The sequence below is a fragment of the Camelus bactrianus genome, chromosome 5 (genome assembly GCF_048773025.1).
Source record: "Camelus bactrianus isolate YW-2024 breed Bactrian camel chromosome 5, ASM4877302v1, whole genome shotgun sequence".
In the NCBI taxonomy this organism is placed as follows: Eukaryota; Metazoa; Chordata; class Mammalia; order Artiodactyla; family Camelidae; genus Camelus; species Camelus bactrianus.
The window spans coordinates 88391535-88408784 of record NC_133543.1 but is presented as its reverse complement, the minus strand read 5'-3'; the positions used below and the strand labels follow the sequence as shown (position 1 = coordinate 88408784).

At 49.7% G+C, this 17250-nt stretch overlaps 1 protein-coding gene across 3 annotated transcripts; it reads left to right on the top strand.

Moving 5' to 3' along the window:
• The first annotated feature begins 29 nt into the window (after nucleotides 1-29).
• ZNF142 (zinc finger protein 142) lies at nucleotides 30-16836 on the top strand. Of its 3 annotated transcripts, XM_010948776.3 has the most exons (10): nucleotides 30-226; nucleotides 461-644; nucleotides 2210-2523; nucleotides 4609-5208; nucleotides 6264-6428; nucleotides 7269-8093; nucleotides 10380-10557; nucleotides 11304-14235; nucleotides 14863-14968; nucleotides 15898-16836. In XM_010948776.3, the coding sequence occupies exons 3-10, from the start codon at nucleotides 2244-2246 to the stop codon at nucleotides 16365-16367; spliced, it is 5556 nt and encodes a 1851-aa protein (XP_010947078.2). In that variant the 5' UTR covers nucleotides 30-226; nucleotides 461-644; nucleotides 2210-2243; the 3' UTR covers nucleotides 16368-16836. The 3 variants fall into 3 exon arrangements, with proteins under 3 accessions (XP_010947078.2, XP_010947079.2, XP_045367996.2); XM_010948777.3 differs by lacking the exon at nucleotides 461-644; XM_045512040.2 differs by lacking the exon at nucleotides 6264-6428.
• The last annotated feature ends 414 nt before the right edge of the window (nucleotides 16837-17250 follow it).

The window sequence follows — 17250 nt, the reverse complement described above, 5'->3', positions numbered from 1 at the left end:
CTCCTTGGGCTTCGCGGCAGGGGGTGTTGAGGGTTGAGAAGGGAGACGATAAAGAGAACCATAGAGTACACCTCCAGCCTGGTAGAGAAAGAGAGAGCGTCCTCCATGTGCCCACTGTCCTAGAGGCGGCTGGGCCGGAGGCGGTCGCACAAAGGGAGTCCCTGGAGGCCGCTCCAGCTGCTGGTCGACCATAGAGATGCGGCTCCCGCCCGCCGTGGGCCGGGAGGTAAGTGAGCGGCTGCAGTTTGGGAACTGGTAGGGAGTGCGGGTGGAGCAGGCCTGAGGCAAAAGTTTCTCGAGCCCCAGGATGAGGGTGCGCCTGGGCGGTAGGAACGCTTGGGACAAGTGCTGAAGGGAGCACGCCAACGAGCGGGGCCCCGGCGCATCACATCAGCCGCCCGGGTGCCTTAGTCGCGTCACTGCTCTGGACCCCGCCCGCTTATCCGCTGCCTCTCCTCAGGACCATAATCACGATGCTGCTCCATCCCAAGCCTGGCAGGTTACAAAACGGCTTTCCTATTCTTCCGCTCTTGTGATTCCCGCTCCCGCCCAACGATGTGGACGCTGTCATCGCCTCCACTTTACAGATGGGAAAGCTAAGGCCCAGAGAAGCGAGGTGACTTTTATCTGTCCAGGGCCACGCGGTGAGTCAGAGCCCACAGACAGGTTTAAACGCGGGTACCTTGGTCCCCAGGCCGGGTCTCCTTTCCCCAGGCCTTTTCTGCCTAAATGTGTCCTTTCTCTTCCTCAGTGCCCTTGCCCCTAGATAAGCTCATTTCTTCTCTTGGCCCCACTGTCTCCCACTTCACCCCGCCTTCCAGCCGCTGAAGGTTCTCAGTCTAGACATACCTCGCCTTCCTTGGTTCTCACCAAGGCAAATATACTGCCCGAGCTGGAAGATTCCTGAGAGCAGCTATAATATTTAGTAAGTGGAGGCTGCGGTTCCTGGAGAATCCTCTGAGGGCAGAAGGGCACTGCCCTGCCAGCTTCTGAATCCCCGTGTTCTGAGGTTTTGAGTTGCAGAATTCTCACCTGCAACCTAATTTCCTAGCCTGAGGCCCTTAATCGACCTCCGTGACTCAGTTTCAAGAACTGATTACTGTTGTTCTTATTAATTATCAATTTCTCAGCTTAAACTAATTTTAGCCATGTATAACAGAATATGCAATTTAGTTGACATTTGTTTCTCAGTTTTGTTCCAGTGTTCAATGTGAGGCCATAATAAATGAGTTTGAAATTTCTCCAGATGTGATACTTTATGTGTAAGAAACCACGGTTTGATATCTTACTAAAATCCTAGCTTTACTTTGATGCATCTCTGTGTCCATAGTTCTTCACTAGAATTCCCTTGTTTGTCTAACTGGTATAGACCATTGGTGGTTTGTGTTTAGTGAAGTGATAATGTCAACAAACTCAAAAAGCTCCAGGTCTAGGGAGGGAGACTGATAAGTAAACAACAGTGCAGTGTGAAACAGTTTCTGACAGAGCTGTGTACAAGGTGCCGTTAGGAACTCAGAGAGAGAGACTTAGATAAACAGTGTCAGGAAGCCATCATAGTGGAAGTGACATTTGTGCAGGTTCTTAAAGGATAGTTCTAAGTCGGTTAGCCAGACAAGAAAGATGGCAAAGGCAAAAAGGCCCAGCAAGCCGAGAGAGAGGAAGGTGAAAGGATGTGGAAGCCAAAGAGAACGTGGTGAATCTGGGGAGTGGCAAATAATTGGTATGACTGGTTCAGAGATCTGTTGCAGGGAGAAGTGGAAGATGAATCTGGAAGGTCAGCAGGGGCCAGATTATCATGAAGGAAGGGCTTTGAGCTCAGGAATAGAGAGATCATAAAATGTTAAGAGGGAAAGGGACCTCTGAGATCCCTTGACCCTAGCCAGTGTTATTGCAGATAAGAAAACTGAGATCTAGGTTGCTTAATGATTTGACCAAGGTCACTTAGCTTCGAGAAACATAACCTGCAGTCTTTAATATGTTGGCCATATTTCTTGTCTCTTTCCTGTATTGACCCCTAATGTCATTTTTATGCTTTTTGTTCTAAACTTTGCCATAAAAAGAACACTTCTAGGTTAACTAGGTGTGGCATGCTGCCATACAAGGAAATGCTTAACTGGGCAGGCACTGGGCTCTGTACCCACACCAACTAGGAAGAAAGTGAGAGATCTAATTATATTTTGTTTGGTTTTTCTTCTGGTTGGTTTATCAGCACTTCGGAGGCCATAGCACACAAGTTGGTGGTGATGACAGAGCCCGTGTTGGACTCACAGCCAGCCAACAGCACTGGAGAGATGGATGGACTGTGCCCTGAGCTATTGCTGATCCCCCCACCTCTCTCTAACCGTGGACTCCTGGAGCCTGTCCAGAGTCCCTGTCCTTCTGGAAACCCTCCACCTTTGCCTGCTGACCCAGGCTGCCTGCTGGTAGAGACCACAGCAACTGAAGAGGACACAGGGAATATGGAGATCATTGTGGAAGCAGTAGCTGGAAACCTGTCCCCCAGTGCTCCTGGAGAGACCCCAGGTACAAACACAGTTGCTAGCAGGCCAGTGGGACAAGCAGCCCTGAGTTTTTGTCTGTGCTATTTTTGATCCTTGTATATAAATATGATGAAGACACGAGGTAGCATCCTATTTTTATACTTAGAGATGTTGTAATTTGATTTGCAGTTGGTGAATGTTGATTGAAGGCTGACGAGGTGGTGCACAACCTTGTACCAAGCTCTTGGCAGTCTATCCCTGCGAGGGCTTCACGTCTGCTAGGCGGTAATCCAGAAAGGAAGACTTTTCTGACACCTCTGCCCAATTCTTACTCCTATAGTCCTCAGGGATTCTTTCCTCCATATTGACCTCCCACCCAGGAACTACAGCCAGGGATTAGGCAAAAGGCCCAGCCTCTCTCCACCACCCAGGGCTTGGCAGGACTTCCTAGAAGTAATCTTGGTATCCCCTGCTGTAGTTTCTTTTAAATAACGTACTTAACTCATTCAAGGCATGTCGTTGAGAGTAGGAGTTGGACCTTTATATTTATGTTAGAAGAAAGATTCTCCCCTTTCTACACCTTTTTATTTTTAGGTAATGTTCCTATTTTTCAACTGCCATCTTCCAGCTACAGTTGTACCAGCCTTCCTTGGAAGTATACAGAGAATACTGGGAAGATTAGCTAATTTGATCATATGATATTTCTAAGCTTTGATGTGGTGAAAGAAATAATAAATTAAGAAGAAACCTGGAAAAACATTTATAATATATAAGAAAGAGTATCTTTAAAATTCAGAGAACTCCACAATAAAAAAAAAAGTTTTTTTAAAAGAAGGAAAAAGAAATCTACATTCAATTCAATAAAGAAGTAAAAAGTCAACAACCGTAAGGAAGCTTAATCTCACTAATATGCAAATTCCAGTTAAAAGTAACTATGAGATGCCAGTTTTGTTTCTTGACTTTGGCAAAAATTAAGCATTATTTATAAAACTACTGTTGGTGAGGCTGTAGGGGAACAGATACTATCTTACAGTTTATGGAGAGTATAAATTAGTGTAATCTTTTGAAGGTCAGTTTATCTATGTAACAAATTTTAAAATATGTGTTCTCTGACTCAGTAATTCTGCTTCTAGGGATCTGTCATATAGAAAGACTCATACGCATGCACAAGATTACGGGGATAATGCAGCTTTATTTATAATGATTGGAAACAACGCAGTAGTCCATCAGTAAGAGCAAAATTTCATTTTGATTTATCCATACGCGTACCATGAACTGGACAAAAAAAAAAATATGAGGTAGATAAAAATATCTTTGCTGTATAGCAGATGGAAAAAAAGCTAAGTGCAGAAAAATGACCCCCCCAAAGCCTAAAAGGATCTAGACCAAACTATGTGTGTGAGGATTGGGGATGATTATTCTTTATATATGTCTGTATCATTTGAATTGTTGCACTGAATTTTTATTTAAACAAAAAGATAATAAAGAGAAAAAGGACCACCAGAATAAACATGGGGCAAACCTGGGCTCTACCGTTACTAAGCAGATTGGCCTTAACGTCGCAGAATCCTAGGTCCCTCTTCCCAAAGAACAGTTGGAGGACCAGGCTAGAGTGTTTCCTAAGCCTTTCTTTGTCAAGGTCCTCCCTATTGCTTAAGAAATGACAACAATTATTTTGAATGTGATTTGGCCTCCATTGTATGAATTACTATGCCTTTGAAAATCTCTTCACAGAATATAAAAGTAATACTTTGTCATTTATATTGCAAATATTACCCCCAGATTGTCATTTTCTTCTTTTGGAAGTTTCTAAGTTTTTATTTGGACAAAATATATTGTCTTAAAGCTTTCTGGATTTGGTTAATGCTTTTTACGTTTACTTAACAAATAATTATCAAGTACCTACTTGTGCCAAGTATTATGTAAGGTATTGGGAATCCAAACACATGTGCAAGATAGACTGTCCCTGACATTAAGGGGCTTACAGTCCAAGTGTAGAACCAGACTTAAGTCCATCTCCACTCCGTGAATATTAAAAGATTCACCTACATTTTCTACTGGTAACTAACTCCTATGAGTCTCGTTCCATCTGATTCTGTGCCTTTCTCTGTCGGTCCTCTGCCTGCAGGTGTCCTGGTAAAGGTGGTGGAGGTGTACTTCTGTGAGCGCTGTGAGCAGAGCTTCGCAGAGCCCGCTCTGCTGGCCCTGCACCAGTGCGCTGAGACCCTTATACAGCCTGTGCATGGCCTCTCTAGCCCCCCGTGCTCTGTAGAGCTGCCCCCCAGCAACCTCACTCTTCCTGGCCCTCTACAGGGCCAGAGCCCACCAAATAGCCCCCTTCCATGCCCTGTGTGTAGACAGGAGTTTGCCCAACCCCAGGCCCTGAAGAGCCACTTCAAGATTCACCGGGGCACTCCCGACACCTTCTCCTGCCCAGAGTCTGGCTGTGTGTTCTCCGCTCAAGATCGCAAGGGTCTACAGCACCACCTGAGGCAGACCCACAGAGCACTTCCTGTGCCCTGTTCTTTCCGGGGCTGCCCCCTGGTCTTCGGGAGCCAGCAGGGCATGGAGCTGCACCGGCAGGCCCATTACCCTTTCCACTGCAACCATTGCAGCTTCGTGGGCTCCAACATCAAACTCTTCCGGCAGCATCAGCGGAGCCATGGAGCCGGGACACAGGGAGGACTGTCTGCTGTTCAGGGTCTTCCGTCCCAGGAGCTGCTGCCAGGTATGAGGCCAAGGGCCCAGCAGCCTTGAGGAGAGGCAGTTGTTTCTAGTGCTGTGAATATGTGCATGAATACGAGAGAATCCAGAGTAATGGCTCAGAAGGACAGAATTACTGGCTGACACGGAAAGGCTTCTAGAAATCCTGGACTGGTCAGAATATATGAGACAAAGAGGAAGTCTTTTTGACAGTGAATGAAGTTTGGCTTAGACTGCACTGTGGCCTTGAAGTTACTTAACCAATATTTTCCTCTGATCATTTTGTAACTTTCTGAGGGCAGAAGCTAAAATGCCCATCAGTGGCTGTAGCCACTGGTAGAATGCCTATAAACTCCTGTTAGGGCAAGTGGGATTGGGCAGGAGAAGCTGGGGTTATTTTAAAAAGAAACCTTCAAGGAAGATAGTGCTTCAGTGATTCTTACTCTTCTTCATCTCTTAAAAAGGGCATGGGGTAAGCAGAGGAGCAGGGGGAAATAGAAAAAACAGGATTCTGATGAGAGAATTTGGCTTGCTGAGACTCATTTGTGCTCTGATGCAAAGAGAAGATTCCTCTTCTGCAAAAAAAGTCATACGTTTTTGCCTTACTGAAGCAGCTGCCTCTGTTGAGGGATAGAAGGGATGGATTTGAAGGTAGAAGGTGTGCCCCTGAATTGCTGAGTTGGGTTTTTCAGTAAAAGTTTAGAGGTCAGGGTTTGTTCACCTGTACTAAGCCACCAGTCATTGGCTCCGGTGATCTGAGCTAGGAAGTATAGTCTCATCTGTCTAGTCTCTACCTCTCTGCCCCCTCCCCCTCTCCAGTGACCTCAGGGCTCTTACCTTCAGGGGGTCTGAGGTTGGTGTTATCTGAAGTTTGATTTACTTTAGGTTGGAGCATTACTGACCGCTGAGCTCCTGGTCTTCCTGTCTTTGTCTTGAGTGGGAATAAATTTATATACTTTACAACCCAAGATGCCCTTATGCCACCTAGTTGGAAGTGATTCTTCTAGCCAGTAAGAGCAGAAGTACAAGCACTCAGCACTGCATTGGCTCCTCTAGTCATCAAGTTTTATGTGTCTGCAGCTCCCAGACTGTCCCCAGGAGAGGGAGAGCCTTCAGAGGAAGCAGGAACACCCATGCCTGGGCAGGATTCAGCTGAAGAGGAGGACGTAGAGGAAGAAGAGAGTGGCAGCCAGAAGAACTCTCAGAAAGCCCTGGGGAAAGGCCAGGGGGCTCAGCAATTGGAGGGTAATGATATGATGGATAGGGAGGAATGGACTGTGGGGGCCTGGCATCGAGGCACTAAGATTTGGTTTTCTGACCTTTGGTTCAGATCCTTCAGTTCTTAACATTCCACTTCAACATGTCTAGTGGGAAAATGATAAATGGGTACAGTCTCTGGTAACACAGGGTAGGAGTAAATAGAGTCTGCTTTCAGAGCTGGTGTTTCTCAGGCAGGAAGCTGTCTTGTCTGATACTGAGCCCTCTAAGATTGTTTTTCTGAATCTTTGCTTCCCAGTTTTCCATCTCAGTAGAATGACATTTGAATCCCATCCCACGGGGAGCATATTTACTGTCAGGTGACTAGGAAAGATCTGATTGTATTTATTACCAACTCTCTATAAACCCAAACTCAGTGAGACAGTGTTTGGAAGTAGGAGTACTTGACCTTCTCTTCCTTCTCCTCTGCTCACGCCCTGTGGGGTTCTTTTCCTTCCGACCAACCCTACTGATCCTTCTGCCCGTCCCTGTGGTCAAGGGCAGGAAGAACAGATTGCTCCATCTGGATTGCTCTTTTCAGCTTCTCTAGATAAAGCCTCAGGAATAATGGGTGTCTGGGGCAGTACTTCACTCAGACCACAGCAAGTTCTGAGAAGTCCTTGTGACTTTGTTTCTCTAAATACTTGAATGTCTTGTCTCTTCTTTAAGACTATAATGTTTGAGATGCTATTGTTTGGTTTCCTGAAGAGAAAGGAGCAAGGCCATGCAAGTTTTGTCTGGGCTAATCGTGGTTCTCCCATTATCTGGCCAACCCCTGACCTATCAAAGAATCTCACTCTTAGCCCTCTCTGCCTTTTCCTCCCGCAGGGGATGCAGCTTCTGGCACCGAGTCTCTCTTCAAGACCCACATGTGTCCAGAATGCAAGCGCTGCTTCAAGAAGCGGACCCATCTGGTGGAGCACCTACATCTTCACTTCCCAGACCCCAGTCTCCAGTGCCCCAACTGCCAAAAGTTCTTCACTAGTAAGAGCAAGCTCAAGACCCACCTGCTGCGGGAGCTGGGCCAGAAGGCCCACCGCTGCCCACTGTGCCATTACAGCGCAGTGGAGAGGAATGCACTCAACCGCCACATGGCCAGCATGCATGAGGACATTTCCAACTTCTACTCAGATACCTATGCCTGTCCTGTCTGCCGTGAGGAGTTCCGCCTCAGCCAGGCCCTTAAGGAGCACCTCAAGAGCCACACCGCAGCAGCAGCAGCAGAGCCGCTGTCCCTCCACTGCTTTCAGGAGGGCTGCAGCTATGCGGCACCTGACCGGAAGGCCTTCGTAAAGCACCTGAAGGAGACCCACGGGGTGCGGGCCGTGGAGTGCCGCCATCACTCGTGTCCCATGCTCTTCGCCACGGCGGAAGCCATGGAGTCCCACCACAAAAGCCACTATGCCTTCCACTGCCCCCACTGCGACTTCGCCTGCTCCAACAAGCACCTGTTCCGCAAACACAAGAAGCAGGGCCACCCTGGCAGTGAAGAGCTGCGCTGCACCTTCTGCCCCTTTGCCACCTTCAACCCGGTGGCCTACCAGGACCACGTGGGCAAGATGCATGCTCACGAGAAGATCCACCAGTGCCCTGAGTGCAACTTTGCCACTGCCCACAAGAGGGTGCTTATCCGCCACATGCTGCTGCATACCGGTGAGATGTCTTCCCTCCACCCCTGCAGTCATGTAATAATGGTGATGATGGTGATGATGATGGCAAATGGGAGCTTTTACTGTGTACCAGACACAGGGAGGGCTTTGCATACACTACATAGGTCTCATTTGGCCTGCTAGTCCTAGAAGTAAGTCTAGTATTTGCAGTTCACAGATGAACCTTGAGTGTCACTCAGCTCATAAAGGGATCAGGCTACAACTTGAATCCAGGCAGTCTGATCCAGAGCCTGTGCTCTAACCACTGTGCTGTTATGCCTCACCTCTAAGGCCCTGTCCAGTTCTGCCCACCCTTAGGCGGGCTTGGGAGGGTCAACATCCAGCCTATTAAAGCAAAGAAACCCAGACCAGGACAGATACCTTCCTTGGCATTTCAAGTTTTGGGATATGCTGTGAGAGATGGGGTGAGGGGACTGAGCCATCCACATACTTCATAGCCTTGGCAGCCATGACACTGAAACGATCACTTCTGGTGACCAGGAAGTTGCACGTGTTTCAACTCAGACTCTTAATTGGTTACCAGCATCACTGATGCTTCAAATAAAAACCAGACCAGGCTTCCTGCTATAGCGTCATCCCATTTGTGATCGTGATATCAGCATCGGTAGATTGACAAGACAAAAATCTAATCAAAGATTCTTCAGTTTGTGGAAACAGTTTTTAGGCAGCTTTTGACAAAGCCATTGTTGTTGCCGTTAAACAGTTCCTTTCTATACAGACTTTAGTCACAAAGTCTCATTTTTCTGAGGCCTTTCTTGAAACCTCACATCTATACAGACATACTTTCTTTTATTGCACTTCACTTTATTGTGCTTAGCAATTTTATAAATTGAAGGTTTGTGGCAACCGTGTGTTGTCAGATGACGGTTAGCACTTTTTAGCAATAAAGCATTTTTAAATTAAGGTATGTACATTGTTTTGTTAGACATAATGCTTTTTAAAAAAATTTTTGTTTTGGGGGGATAATTAGGTTTATTTATTTATTATTTTTCATTTTTTATTTAATGGATGTGCTGGGGATCAAACCCTTGACCTCGTGCATGCTAGGTGTGCGCTCTACCACTAAGCTATACCCTCCCCCCAGACACAATGCTATTGCACACTTAATAGACTACAGTATAGTGTTTGAACATAACTTTTATGGGTACTGGGAAACCAAAAAATTTGTGTGACTCTGTGTTGTGCTGTTTGCTTTATTGCAGTGGTCTGGAACTGCAGTCTCCAAGGTGTGCTTGTGTAGCACTTTATAATTTACAGTTCTTTCATATGTATTATCTCATTTAATCTATAATAACAATCTTATAAAGAAGGCAGGTAAAGGTGAGAAACCCTGAACATTTAAATGGCCTGTTTCACACAGCTAGTATCAGAACCAGAGCCAGAACACCATGTTGCTTGCCTTTGACGATAGGGAGAGGGGTTGGGAGGGAGGGCAGGGATAACAGGGAAGGGTCCTGAAGGAACATGGCCCCAGCCTCTCTTCTCAGTGCCAGGTCTTGACCAACTACAGGGACAGCTTGTCCTTGAGTCCTTGCTGGGCACCGCTGAGGACTCTGAGACATGTCATAAATGAGTGGGCCAGCACTTCATATCAACCATGTGAGGTCAGTATTTTTGTTTCCCCCTTTTTGGAAACCAGGAAACTGAGACTTAGAGGGGTTAAATGACCTACCCAAGGCCACACAGTAGTAAGCTGGGGTTTGAACCAATGCTTAATAGCTCTCTGGTTTCTCTGTGCCTCAGCTCCTTCCTCTGTAAAATGGGGTAATCATAACCCTTATCTCATAGGGCTGTTGTGAGGATTCAGTAAGAGGTGGCATTTTTATAAAGTGCTCAAGTGCCTGGCACTTAGTACTATATAAATGTTGGCTATTACTACCTTTATTACTGTGTTGGACTTCAGAGTCAGAGTTGTTAACCACTGTGTTGTATTGCCTAATTTTTTCTCCATCTCTTCCACAAAACTGGAAGGAATTGGGCTAAGTGGAGCAGTTAGCCATTAGTGCCAATAAGCTGTGTAACAAATCCAGAATGGACTTTAAAGCTAGTTTTGAAAAGCTAGATCTTCAGTTCCCCACTTCATTGGTGTTGGGGTGGAGGGGCAGACATCTGAGATGGCCATGAAGCAGCATTGACTGTTGTGATCAGCATCTCAGCTTTCACTCCTGCTGGGCACCAGGGTGAGCTTGCTGGGGAAAGTGGTCTGTCCACTCACTCGATCCATGTCTGACCTTTGTTCTCTCCCCTCTCCCCTCCACCCCCACATAAGGCGAGAAACCGCACAAGTGTGAGCTGTGCGACTTCACCTGCCGAGACGTGAGCTACCTATCCAAGCACATGCTGACCCACTCCAACACCAAGGATTACATGTGCACTGAATGTGGTTATGTCACCAAGTGGAAGCACTACCTCAGTGTGCACATGCGGAAACACGCAGGGGACCTCAGGTATGAGCACTCGCATGCCTCCGGCCCTATCCTAAGAACCCAGTGCTAAGCTCGCCTCCTCTCGAAGTCAACTTCTGGCCCCGTTGCTCTTCTAGCCCCGGAGAGACTCTTCGTAACGCCCCTCTCTGCTCCTGTCATCTTGGCTCCACTGCCTGTAGCTGACCTCTGTGCATGTGGCCCAGTCTGCATGGTGAGAGCTCTCTGGGCTCAAGGAAGGGAGTGTAGACCCAGAGTAGAGGCCCAGAGACTAAGGTATCACCTGAGCTCTCAGAGTCCAGTCCTGGTGAAGTAGATGGACTATACTTGTGGCCCGAATCCAGGCCACTGCCAAATCCAGGCAAGTTCCCCTCTGATCTGTGGGCATAGCTGGCTAGGGGGTTTCTTAGCTTTCATGCCTCCACGGGAGGTTGGAAACTAGGCACAGAAACCTGCCCCGTGGGGCTGTAGCCATGTCAGCTCCTCGAAAGTCCACAGAGGGTTGCTGATTCACGATATCTTCCCTTTAAAAAGCAATGTAGAATAGGGGATAGAACACAAGCTCAAGTCTCTGCTTGGCGTTATTAACTTTTGTGCTTTGGTCTCCTCACTTAAGAAATAGAGATACCTATTTCATAGGGTAGTGGAAAAGACAAATTAGATAATGCATGTGCAATATTGAGTGTAGAGCCTGGCCCATAGTATGTATTTATTTAGTGACTGGTAGTTGCTGTGACTGATATACAGTTGTGACCTTCCCTCCTAACCAGATACCAGTGCAACCAGTGCTCTTATCGCTGCCACCGGGCTGATCAGCTGAGTAGCCACAAGCTGCGGCACCAGGGCAAGTCCCTGATGTGTGAAGTGTGTGCCTTTGCTTGCAAGCGGAAGTATGAGCTGCAGAAGCACATGGCTTCCCAGCACCACCCCGGAACGCCAGCCCCGCTCTACCCCTGCCGCTACTGCAGCTACCAGAGCCGCCACAAGCAGGCGCTGCTGAGCCACGAGAACTGTAAGCATACCCGCCTCCGCGAGTTCCGCTGCGCCCTCTGTGACTACCGCACCTTCAGCAACACCACCCTCTTCTTCCACAAGCGCAAGGTCCATGGTTATGTGCCTGGGGACCAGGTCTGGCAGCTCCGCTGTGCCAGCCAGGAGCCAGAGGAGGCCACACAGTGCCCAACACCCTCACCAGACTCAGAGCGGTCAAGACAGCTGTCTGCCCAGCCTGAGGGGCCAGACCATGACCCTGGGACTGTGGTGGACCCCACCTTGGACCAGGCCCTGCCAGAGGTCAGCGAGGAAGACAGTGCCAGGAGACAGGACAGCAATGAGGTTTCCCAAGGGGATGACCTGGTTGGCAGCCCCAGTCCAGCGGCGGTGGATGAAGGCAGCTGCACACTACACTTAGAGGCCCTGGGAGTGGAGCTGGAACCTGTGGCCGACCCACCCCTTGAGGAGATCACTGAAACTGCCCCTGTGGAGTTCAGGCCCCTGGATCCCTCTGGGCCCCTGAGCCTAGAAGGGCCAGATGGAACTTTGACAGAGTTGTCTACCTTTGAAAGTGCTGGAACTTCTGGCATGAGTGTTGAAGAAGAGCCCATTCTGGAAAAGCCAGTCTCTGAGCCCCCTAGAAATCCTCCTTCCTCAGAGGAGCCCCCTAACAGCTGGGTGGGAACCTTGAAGGCAACTCCACCCACTGAGACAGCACCCCTGCCCCAGTTCCCTGAATCAGAGTCATTACTCAAGGCCCTAAGGAGGCAGGACAAAGAACAGGCAGAGGCGCTGGTGTTGGAGGGGCGGGTTCAGATGGTAGTGATACAGGGAGAGGGGCGGGCTTTCCGCTGCCCACACTGCCCTTTCATCACCCGCCGGGAGAAGGCCCTGAATCTGCACTCCAGGACTGGGTGCCAGGGCCGCCGAGAGCCCCTGCTGTGTCCTGAGTGTGGGGCCAACTTCAAGCAACAGCGTGGCCTCAGCACCCACCTGCTGAAGAAGTGCCCTGTTCTGCTCAGAAAGAACAAGGGCTTGCCCAGACCAGATTCACCCATCCCTCTGAATCCTCTGCCCTCAGACACCCAGGCCTCAGAGGATGCAGAAGGTGGGAAGCCTCCACCTGCACCATTAGAAGTAGAGGTTTTGCTCGCAAAAGATTCTCCTTCTGAGCTTCCTGGAGAGCCAGAAAAGACAGAAGAGCCTCGTGCCACTCTCTCTGGCTCCACAGCCCTTCCTGCAGTAAACTCCTCACCCACAGAGGCCCCTGAGAAGTTCCGCTTTGAGCAGGGCAAATTTCACTGCAACTCCTGCATGTTCCTTTGTTCTCGGCTCTCCTCCATTACCTCTCATGTGGCTGAAGGCTGCCGGGGTGGCCGTGGTTGGGGAGGAAAGCAAGGAGCCTCCCAGACCCAGCCTGTTGTGTCCCCGCTAAGCAGCAGGGACTCTGCTCCCCTAAGCAGTGGAGATACAGAGTGTGGCCCTGGTGATGGAGATACAGCTCTGGTTCCAAAGCAGAAGGGGGCTCGCTTCTCCTGCCCCACGTGCCCCTTTAGCTGCCAGCAGGAGCGGGCTCTGAGGACTCACCAGACCCGGGGCTGCCCCCTTGAGCCGTCTGGAGAGCTGCACTGTGGCCTCTGCCCGTTCAGTGCTCCTGCTGCTGCTGCCCTGAGGCTCCACCAGAAGCGGAGGCACCCCACTGCAGCCCCAGCCCGCAGCCCCCGGCCCCCTCTTCAATGTGGGGACTGTGGCTTCACCTGTAAACAGAGCCGGTGCCTACAGCAGCACCGGCGGCTCAAGCATGAGGGAGTGAAGCCACATCAGTGCCCTTTCTGTGACTTTTCCACCACCAGGCGGTACCGGTTGGAAGCTCACCAGTCCCGACACACAGGTGTTGGCCGCATCCCTTGTAGCTCCTGTCCCCAGACATTTGGTACCAACTCAAAACTGCGCTTGCACCGGCTGAGGGTACATGACAAAACACCCACCCACTTCTGTCCTCTCTGTGACTATAGTGGCTACCTTCGCCATGACATCACTCGCCATGTCAACAGCTGCCACCAGGGCACCCCAGCCTTTGCCTGCCCCCAGTGTGAGGCCCAGTTCAGCTCTGAGACGGCACTCAAGCAGCATGCTCTGCGCCGGCATCCCGAGCCGACACCGCAAGCCCCTGGCTCTCCCACAGAGGCCACCGAGGGCCCCCTGCACTGCTCCCGCTGTGGGTTGCTGTGCCCCAGCCCCGCCAGCCTGCGAGGCCACACCCGGAAACAGCACCCACGGCTTGAATGTGGGGCCTGTCAGGAGGCCTTCCCCAGCCGGCCAGCACTGGATGAGCACCGGAGGCAGCAGCATTTCAGCCACCGCTGCCAGCTCTGTGACTTTGCTGCCCGGGAGCGGGCAGGCCTGGTGAAGCACTACTTGGAACAGCATGAGGAGACTTCAGCAGCAGCAGCAGCCTCAGCTGAGGATGGAGATGCTGGCCAGCCCCCCTTGCACTGCCCCTTTTGTGACTTTGCGTGCCGCCATCAGCTGGTGCTGGACCACCACGTGAAAGGGCATGGGGGTACCCGGCTCTACAAGTGCACTGACTGTGCTTACAGCACCAAGAACCGGCAGAAGATCACCTGGCATAGCCGCATCCACACTGGGGAAAAGCCTTACCGTTGTCACCTCTGTCCCTATGCCTGTGCTGACCCTTCTCGCCTCAAGGTAAGGTCAGGGAGCAGGGCCAGAAATGGAAGAAATGCAGGTTGTGGAATTAAACTACCTGGGTTCTCTAATCCTGACTCTTCCAAATATTAGCTTTATGACCTTGGTCAAGTCCCTTAATATCTCCATGCCTCAGCTTCCTCATCTGTAAAAAGGGGATAATACTTCATAGGGTTGTTGCAAAGATAAAATTCCATAATATGTGCTTGGCATGTGATAAAAGTGTATAATAGGTTGGGGATAATCTAGATAACAGCTAGCACTTATTGAGCACTTATGCTGTATGCCAGACACTAATCCTTTCAAAAATACGATATAGTAACTTTTACAGTTTCCCATTTTACAGATTAATAAACTGAGAATTAGGGGTTAGGCACCCAACGACAGCTAATAAGGGCAGAGCTGAGAGAGGACAGACCTGCGGGTAGACCAAATGGGTTAGGGTGGTACCAGAGTAACTGGCCTAGGGGACATGATTGGCAATGGGGGAACATGGGTAGGATCAGAACAGGGAACAGAATTATCTGCCAGCAGTTTCTCTGCCTGCTTGCCCTGTTTCCACATCCAGTGTGTACCAAGGGGTGCGCATTTTTTGGGTATATTCTTTGCTCTTTCAAACTCCTCCAGTACCATATGCGGATTCACAAGGAGGAACGGAAGTATCTCTGCCCTGATTGTGGCTACAAGTGCAAGTGGGTCAACCAGCTCAAGTACCACATGACCAAGCACACAGGTGAGTCTGCGTGGTTTTGACAGGCCCAAGGGCTTCCCCTGTTCCCTGGCACACCCAGCCTCTATGAGGTGGTGTATATCTTTACTCAGATTCGGGCGCACAGCAGTGTTCACCTTAAGGATAGCAGGTAGGCTAAGAAGCCAGAATAGCTTCCCAATCCACTGAAAACCCATCTGAATCAACCTGAGAGTCTGGGCACATGTACTTTGCAAAAGCTTCTGGGGAGATTGTGGCACAAGGCCACCCACCTCTTGTTGAGAACCTCCCAACTCAAACATGAGTGACTGAGCAGGTCTACCTGCACAGGCGGGATGAAACTGTCATGAGTAAGGAGAAAGTAGAGGGGTTCACCTATTTTAACTTATCCTTTTTTTCCCTTCTGGGTACCAAGTCCATGGACCACAGGTTCTCAGAAATGGGTTCATGATGATATGCTGTGATTTTTGCATATGGTCCCGCATGTAAAGGAATTAACCAGATGTATTTCAAGGCCTTCTGTATCTATGAATACTACTTCTTTCACCTTTACCCGTTCCCTCTTAAGCATCTTTTTGTACTTCTTGAGTTGAACAAAGAGTTGTGTTTAAATAGATTCCCATTTCCATGAGTACTCCATGACCAAAAGGGGATCGGAATTCCCCTTGTAGAAACCTCATCATATTTGAGTATTTATCACCATCAGGTGGCTACTTAGGGGTCCAGTTAGTTACCAGCATCCATTGAGCACTCACTGTATACTAAAGGGGCTGTGTTGGGAGAAGGACACACCAGTGTCAGACAGGACTGGAACATTCCAAAGACATAGTCTTCATTCACTTTGCTGCTTATATTCTTCATGTCCCAGGATCACAGTGACTCTTCTGATCCACAGATCCTTGTTCCACCTCCTTCAGTGGTGATTTGTCCCCTGTCCTTGCCCTGTCCTACAGGACTGAAGCCATACCAGTGCCCTGAGTGTGAGTACTGTACCAATCGGGCTGACGCACTGCGAGTGCACCAGGAGACGCGCCACCGGGAAGCTCGGGCCTTCATGTGTGAGCAGTGCGGCAAGGCATTCAAGACGCGCTTCCTACTGCGCACCCACCTCCGCAAGCACAGCGAGGCCAAGCCCTATGTGTGCAACGTGTGCCACCGCGCTTTCCGCTGGGCCGCGGGCCTCCGCCATCACGCCCTCACCCACACCGACCGCCACCCCTTCTTCTGCCGCCTCTGCAGCTACAAGGCCAAGCAGAAATTCCAGGTGGTCAAGCACGTGCGCAGGCACCACCCTGACCAGGCTGACCCAAACCAAGGCGTGGGCAAAGACCCCACCACCCCCACGGTGCACCTGCATGATGTGCAGTTGGAGGACCCCAGCCCTCCTGCTCCTGCTGCTCCCCAAACTGGACCTGAGGGCTGAGAGTGGCTTCCCTGCCCACCCCCCCCCCCCACCATTCCCCAAACTTCCCAGACAAGAAGAGGGTGTGAGCCAAGATGTGCAGACTGGAACCAGAGCTAGCCTGAGGAGCTCAGAGCAGAAGGAAGGGCTGGCGTCAGGGTGTCAGAGAGGCTGGAACCCTCCTGGGACTCTGGATGTAGTACTTGGAAGTTGATATAAAAGACATGGACCACATGTTGATTTCTTGTTGAGGCGCACTGTGTTTTTAACCTCAGTTTAATTTCTCCACCGTCATTCCACCGAAGTCCCTAGCTGTAAGAGCTTGCTTTTACCCGTTTCTTCTCTTTCCTTCCTACTATGTCAAGTCCTGTTTTCTTTCAGCGTTCTCAAAACAGTTGTATCTAACTGCATGTGCTGTTGTGCCCACTGCTCTGTAAAGCATGGTAAAATGACAGTAGCTTGTACAGATTCGTCCAAGTCCCTGACTTAACATTGCCAAACTGTCATTTCAGTCTGCCCTGTGCTCTCTTAGACCTGTCTCTCCTTTGTCTCCTTCCATCTTCACTGAGGGACTGATTCTGAAACAGGCCCAGGTCTGCCTCCTCTCTCCTTGAGCCTCTCTCAGCCCTTGTCCTGCTCCCTATTGCCAAGCCCTTTTGTCTACCTGTAGAGGGAGGATTGCCACCCACTAAGCTTCCTCCTCCTGGAAGCAGCTTTGATTCAACATCCATCCTCCGACTGGCTCAGCAGCAGCACTATAGTTAAAGCACAAGGACAGGGTGAAATACAGACAGTTGGGGAGGTAAATCTCTAACCCAGAATTCTGTCAGGACTTCACAATGACTGTATAATTAATCATCCAAACTGGGACACACTCGGAAAATTGAAGAGGGTACTATTAATA

Bases quoted from the DNA above. Each gene is read 5' to 3' on its own strand.
- ZNF142 (XM_010948777.3), top strand. From the start codon at position 2,244: ATGACAGAGCCCGTGTTGGACTCACAGCCAGCCAACAGCACTGGAGAG. The intron at 8,094-10,379 runs GTGAGATGTCTT...CCCCCACATAAG, and splicing joins CCACATGCTGCTGCATACCG to GCGAGAAACCGCACAAGTGT. The intron at 10,558-11,303 runs GTATGAGCACTC...CCTCCTAACCAG, and splicing joins AAACACGCAGGGGACCTCAG to ATACCAGTGCAACCAGTGCT.